Genomic DNA, 7,508 nt, shown 5'->3' with positions numbered 1-7,508 from the left:
TCTATTCTACTCTACTCTACTCCACCCCACCCCACCCCACCCCACCCCACCCCACCCTACCCTACTCTACTCTACTCTACTCTACTCTACTCTACTCTACTCTACTCTACTCTATCATGTGAAATGTTAATACCACTTTATAAGGCCTTGGTAAGACCTCACTTGGAATATTGCATCCAGTTTTGGTTGCCACAATATAAAAAAGATGTTGAGACTCTGAAAAGGGTGCAAAAAAGAACAACAAAGATGATTAGGGGGCTGGAGGCTAAAACATATGATGAATGGTGGCGGGAATTGGGTATGTCTAGTCTAGTGAAAAGAAGGACCAGGGGTGACATGATAGCAGTTTTCCAATATTTGAGGGACTGCCACAAAGAAGAGGGAGTCAAGCTGTTCTCCAAAGCACCAGAAGGCAGGACAAGAAACAATGGGTGGAAACTAATCAAGGAGGGAACCAAACTAGAATTAAGGGAAAATTTCCTGACAGTGAGAACAATTAACTAGTGCCGTAGTGGCGAACCGCAGAGCCCTCTCTGTGGGCATGCGCGCCGTCGCCCCAGTCCTAGGCCTTCAGCTGGGTTTTATAAAACCTTTTTGCTTCAGGCCTCCGCTGCCGTGTGCAAGGAAAAAAAAGGTTCAATCAATCAATCAATTTCAACTTCTCGCAGGAAAAAAAAAAGATCTCGCAAAGTTGGAATTGATTGATTGAACTTTTTAGTCCCACCCAGTCTGCCGTTACCACCGCAGCCACACCCACCCAATGGGCCACACCCACCCAATGGGCCACACCCACCCAGTTGGCCACGCCCACCCGGCACCTGACGATACATAAGTGGGTTTTGGGTTGCAGTTTCGGCACTCGGTCTCTAAAAGGTTCACCATCACTGAACTAGTGGAACGGTTTGCCTTCAGAAGTTGTGGGCGTCCCATCACTGGAGGGTTTTAAGAAGAATTTGGACAGCCATTTGTCTGAAAGGATATAGGGTCTCCTGCTTGAGCAGATTAGAAGATCTACAAGGTCTCTCAACTCTGTTATTCTGTTACTTCTGTATGTTATTTAGGGAATGTTATAACACCAAGAACATACAATTATGGCATGCTATGTTCTACGCTTGTTCCTTGTTGTCAGTCTACAAGACAGACCAGACTAAGAAGCCAATAAAAATATACGTCTGGATTACTTTCATTGTAACAGCTATAGGAACAGAGTCTTCATGTGAACTTGTCCGAGATGTTTCTCAAGTTATTGCTTTGGCCCAGGCTTAAGCTCCACTTATCTGATCATTGTCTTGTTAGCAGCTCTTTCCCCTGTCCGTCAAGCCATTCTTTATGTCCTTAGTGCTTGCATACACGAAGACACTCGACATTTTATTGCAAGCCTCATCTGATGTCTATGGAGATTCTCAGTCATCCGGGTTCATAGTTGTTCCAAAGATGCTTTTTCACGAAGAAGCGAAACGTCTTCAAAGAAAAAACAAGAAAGTCCAGTTGCCTCATGAAAAAGCATTTTTGGGACAAGCTTCATCTGATGCTTTTCCCTTAGTCCACGTGCCAGAGGAAATAAGAGAATTGTTCTGAGTGCCCTGGAGAAAGACGAGACGGGCAGGTGATGATCGTAAGGGAAACTCCTATGTCAGCGCTGCTAATATTGTATATTCTTGCTTTGACAAAATATGCAGAACTGTCTGGTATTTTTAGAGTTAATGCAGAGGAGAAGGAGGGAGGAGGGAAAAGCCCGCAAAAGAGAAAGGAAGGGAACCTTTGCCCTTCACACTAATTGGAGAACGTAAATCATGACAACAAAATAGGGAGTGGAAATGCTAGCAAAATAACTGCTCGGTGGGTGGGGATTTTAGATCTTAGCATCCCTTCGTTATGCCGTGCCGACATTTTGTAACATAATAAAAGACTTTTAGGAAAATCAATGCCTGGAAGTTCTNAAAGAGAAAGGAAGGGAACCTTTGCCCTTCACACTAATTGGAGAACGTAAATCATGACAACAAAATAGGGAGTGGAAATGCTAGCAAAATAACTGCTCGGTGGGTGGGGATTTTAGATCTTAGCATCCCTTCGTTATGCCGTGCCGACATTTTGTAACATAATAAAAGACTTTTAGGAAAATCAATGCCTGGAAGTTCTTTGAAGTGTTTCATTAGCCGGAACCATGACATCCTACTTGCAACCTCAGTTGTAACTGATTTTTCTTTTGTGTCTGATTAGATACCGTCGCAGCTATGACTCTGATTTCACAGCTCCACTGGTGGCTTACCATGTCTGGCCAGCTCTGATGGAAGAGGATTCAGTGGTTGTGAAGGGAGAAGCTGTAACTAAAAGAGGTGCTCTGGTAGGCTTTTAAAATTTTTTTAAACAGAGAGCTCTCCATTGGGGGCCACGTGCCACAGGTGGTATTAAAATAGGAGATTCTGAAAGGGATGATCAAAAAAAGTCACGATGGTTTACAGTTATGATACCGAGCTTATTGTTTAACCGTATTTGCTCCAAAGGAAATCTAGGATTTAAGACAACTGCATGGCGACAAAAAGGAAGAGTTAGGCTGAAAAAGAGAACAACTCACACAGAAATCCCAGCAATGCTCAACTTTCCTCCTTTTTAGTCTTCTTTCCACTTGTTCCTGGGGAGGAAAGCTATGGCAAATCTAGACAGCATACTAAAAAGCAGAGACATCACCCTGCCAACAAAAGTGCGTATAGTCAAGGCCATGGTTTTTCCAGTTGCAATGTATGGCTGTGAAAGTTGGACCATAAGAAAGGCTGAGCGACAAAGAATTGAGGCCTTTGAACTATGGTGCTGGAGAAGACTCCTGCGAGTCCCCTGGACTGCAAGGCGATCAAACCGGTCAGTCCTAGAGAAGATCAACCCTGACTGCTCTTTAGAAGGCCAGATCCTGAAGTTGAAACTCAAGTACTTTGGCCACCTAATGAGAAGGAAGGACTCACTGGAGAAGAGCCTGATGCTGGGAAAGATTGAGGGCGATAGAAGAAGGGGACGACAGAGAATGAGGTGGCTGGATGGAGTCACTGAAGCAGTAGGCTTGAGCTTAAATGGACTCCAGAAGATGGTAGAGGACAGGAAGGCCTGGAGGAACGTTGTCCATGGGGTCACGATGGGTCGGACACGACTTCGCAACTAACAACAAAAATCTACTTTCACCTTCCCACTTATTGTGTGTGTGTGTATACAGGTCGTCCTCGACTTACAACAGTTTGTTTAGTGGCCGTTCACTAGTGGCACTGAAAAAAGTGATTTATGACCGTTTTTCACAGTTACGACCTTTCCAGCCTCCCCATGATCATGTGATCAAAATTCAAATGCTTAGCAGCTGGTTCATATTTATGACCGTTGCTGTGTGCCAAGGTCATGGGATCCCATTTTGTGACCTTCTGACGAGCAAAGTCAATGGGGAAGCCAGATTCACTTAACAACCAGATTACCAGCTTATCAACTGCAGTGATTCACTTAACAACCGAGGCAAGAAAAGTCGTAAAATGGGACAAAATTCACTTAACAAATGTCTCACTTAACAACGGAAATGTTGGGATCAACTGTGGTCGTAAATTTGAGGACTACCTGCACTATATAATACTGATAGGTACCTTCAAAAAACACATACCGAGAAAGACGAGCCCAGAACCAAAAGACAAATGAATATTAACTGAATTAACAATGGCTATTAAAATGTTCTGTTTATAAAATTAAGGGATCCCACAGCTGCAGGTATCAACCAATCTCTAATCCCACATTAACCACTCTCACAAAACAGTCAGGTGGACAGACATACATAGACTACAAACCCCAGAATTCCATGTGAGCTGGGAATCCTGGTGATGGGGAATTCAGTATATTTGGAGGGTATCAGCTTGGAAAAGTGTAATATACGCTGAGTTCAGGTCTTATTTGCTAAGCTGCAACACAGTTCCTTTGGTTTTGGCTCAATGTGTTGTTTGAACTCAGATATTTGGGTTTATACATTTGCTTTGGTATGATCTATGAATCCAGTGAATTGTGACTTATTCAGCAAGCCGTGGTGGTTAAGCAGAATTTGCCAATTGGATTACCTCCTGAGGTAACCGTGAACCTCCAGAGATGTTTTATGGACCTTTCCTTCAGGGTCTAAATCAGCAGTACTCTGGGTTTTACTGTACATTACACTTTGTTTTGGTTTCTGATCTGGAAGGGATAGGGAACTATGGTGCAGAATTTGGGAAGAATGGTCTGAGAAGATTTCCGGTTGTGTCTGAGCTGCAAAAAACTGGATGAACCCTCAACTGCCATATTGTGGCTTGATTAGGAGCAAATGGGATAGAAGGAGGATAGACAAATAAAGGCCAAAAGAAAGATATAGAATTTGCTGCTTCCCTATCACTGGCTGAGATTTGCTGCTTCCCTATCACTGGCTGAGATATATATAGGTATACTCTGTATATAGATATAGAGCAGGGGTCTTCAAACTTGGACTTCAACTCCCAGAGTTCCTCAGCTAGGCACGCTGGCTGAGGAATTCTGGGAGTTGAAGTCCACAAGTGATAAAAGGGCCAAGTTTGAAGACCCTTGATTTAGAATTTCAAATGGAAGGCTGAAATTTTAAAGCCTCTTGCTAAGAGAGAAATTCCAGATCATTTGCATGCTATGATTAGGATTGGAGTCTGGAATGTGTTGGAGCACTACTTCCCAACCTTCACAGCTTTCAGATGTGTGTTCAATTCCCAAGGGTGTTAGCAATGACCAATCTGGATGGGGACATATGGAAGTCGGAGTATCCAGAGAGTAGGATAAAAAAAAATCAAGATAGCACATAAAAATAGGCAGAGCTTTAATTTCTCTGTCCAAGGTGTCATCTTGATTGTTTCGATTCCACTTTGGGGGCCCTTCTGTTGGAAACCGAAGTTGCCATTTCTGGAAGTGACAAAATTTGCCGATTCCTGCTAGACCAGGGGTAGACAACCTTGGCTCTTTTATGACTTGTGGACTTCAACTCCCAGAATTCCTGAGCCAGCCATGCTGAGGAGAAAGGGAGAGGTTTCCAAGCTGAGCCATGCTGGCTCAGGAATTCTGGGAGTTGAAGTCCACGAGTCATAAAAGAGCCGAGGTTGCCTACCCCTGTGCTAGACACTAAAACCAAATGAGTCTTTTCTTCCACAGTAGTCTCCTTGCCCTTCTGCAAAGTCTACTCATTAAAAGGATCCCTGCTTAACTGAGATCTGTTTCATGGTTTGTGTTTTATTTCAGTTGTCTTCCAGGAGCAGAAACAGGAGCCACAGTCGCAGCCGTAGTGTTAGCCCTCTGCCTCGTGGTACAGGCTACTCTCGGCATTTGGTAAAGTAACACAAACCGATTAACGTAGTAGTTCAAAATAAGATGCATTTCCTGTCCCATGCAGAGAAGGTTGCTGGATTCCACTTGAAACAGGCAGAATAAACTCAGTGGATAAGTCATACAAAATTACTTTATTCCAGGCATCCTCAAGACATTAACTCACAGTTATTGTAGAAGTTCTTCCAGAATGTAGATTGTAATCTGGACCCATCTCATAGGTAAAAGAATAATGGATTTCCCCATTCTACGTAAATCTTACATGCTCTTATGGAGCTCCTAGCCTAGCTGTGTGGCTAGGATTCATGGAGAGAGCTAATAAAAAACCTGGCACGTAACAGGATATCTCGTAATAAACCACAGGACCCTCCTAGTGGCCAGTTAGAACACAGATATAACCATGTAACAACTAAACTACATTTCCCAGAAGGCTACCCTTAAGGGGGGGTAGCACTTTAACCCTTAAAATGCTACTTGCTCTACACACAGTTTCCTAAGCTAGCTATACACTCTGGCCAGATGGTTACATACTGGTCCAGCACAATGCATATCCAGGAGTTTGCACTGAAGGCCTCATTAATTATTATTATTTTTAACAAGAAGAGACAACTCAAAATACGGGGCTGAGAGATAGGGAGACGGTGTGGTTAAAAACACTCTGATTATGTGCACAGAGCTATTGTACTTCCTCAGTCTCATAGCTTGTAAAACAGGCGAGAAACCCAACCCCCATTTGTGGTCCCTAACCCTAAAACCTGAGGGGTGTCAATTCAGTGGTAAGGAAAAAACAAATAAGAGAGGAAGAGGAATACCTAAAGACCACTTTAAGCTACCTCCACTAGGGTTTGGGATAAGGCAAAGGCCAAGATTATGAGGACCATTCCATAGGAAAATGATTGACATGATGATGAGTCATAGGGATTTATAGAAGTCCACTAAACTCCAATACTCATTTATAGCTCAACTCTCACAGATTTTGGCAACTGATAACTCAAAGCAGGTCAGTGATCATTTTTACAATCTTTGATGGCCTCATAGCCTCATAGAAATGATTTATCTCTCCAACTAGCAGGAAGCTGTAAACTTTGGAATGAGGCCACCCAAGATTGAAAATAGTAATCCAAGCCTTACTTTCAAAGATCTCCCTCTGAGACAGGGGTGTCAAGCTACAATTCTGCGGGCCGGATGCGTCATGGCGAAACCGCGCCCGCCCCATTGCCGGCAATGGGGGAAAAAAAGTCACGACACGTCACGTGACGTGGCGAGTTTGACACCCCTGCTCTAAGAGATCAAAGAAGCATCACCCAAGTTTGCCCCAATCCAGCCTCACATACTTTGAAACCTTCGCCCCTTCTTCAAAGTTTGTTTGTGGCTCTTGGTGACCCAAGGTTGACTCTTCTTACTACAGGCAAAGTAGAGGAGCTTTGGAAGGTGATGGCTTGTTCAATTCTAAGTGCAAAATTATTGTTTTTTCTTCTGGGTTCAATGGTTTAGGCAAGAGAGCTGCACCTTCATTGGTCCTGGAGGAGCTAGAAAAAGTATAGGAAGTTTCTTAATGGGGAGCTACAATACATGGTCTCATCCAGCGGTGTGGCCTTCTAAGCGATGTGATGATGATGATGATGTGAGGCCACTTGGGACCTGAGACTCATGATAGCACATTATTCTCTTTAACACAGCTGTCTGGTAGGGCTAATGGACAGTAGTGGCCAAAATTGTGGAAACCTTTTGGGAAAAGTGTATTTTTGAGGTTTGATGGCTAATAACACCACTTTTTTTGGAGTAGTACCATAAAATTATATATCAATAGAAATATAATTTAATCAAGAATGTAATGCAACAAAGTTTGTTCAATTATCTGTACTGTAGTCTATGAAAAGTTATAGCCAAATAGCCAGAAAAAGGAAGCACAACTTGCTTAGGTTGATATCAGGTAGCTTTCCTTCCTCCGATTGTAGCCAATGAGCACAAGTGTTTAGAGAGCCAATCAGGTGTCATCCTGTTTTGGCAATGAGCCAATCAGATCACATTAGGATTCAGTTATTGATGTCATGTATTGAAGCCGAGAGGAGGACATTTGTCAGTGTGTTATGTGATCGCTATCAAGTTGGTTGGGATTTTTTTGTGTTCTTTCATTGAGTGAGCTTGTAAAACGTAATAAAATTAAAGTAATGGTG

At 43.1% G+C, this 7,508-nt stretch overlaps 1 protein-coding gene across 1 annotated transcript in view; it reads left to right on the top strand.

The window, feature by feature from the left end:
* The window catches only part of SPATA18 (spermatogenesis associated 18), a 33,024-nt gene extending 27,681 nt beyond the window's left edge, over positions 1 to 5,343 (top strand). The window contains exons 10-11 of the mRNA XM_015825626.1: positions 2,221 to 2,344; positions 5,248 to 5,343. Coding sequence (XP_015681112.1) covers positions 2,221 to 2,344; positions 5,248 to 5,343 — 220 coding nt within the window. The remainder of the gene's footprint in view (positions 1 to 2,220; positions 2,345 to 5,247) is intronic.
* The last annotated feature ends 2,165 nt before the right edge of the window (positions 5,344 to 7,508 follow it).

This window comes from Protobothrops mucrosquamatus, unplaced genomic scaffold, assembly GCF_001527695.2.
Source record: "Protobothrops mucrosquamatus isolate PMUCROS unplaced genomic scaffold, P.Mucros_1.0 scaffold2731, whole genome shotgun sequence".
Classification (NCBI taxonomy): Eukaryota; Metazoa; Chordata; class Lepidosauria; order Squamata; family Viperidae; genus Protobothrops; species Protobothrops mucrosquamatus.
The sequence above is the reverse complement of the archived record's forward strand: the minus strand, read 5'-3'. Positions and strand labels throughout refer to the sequence as shown.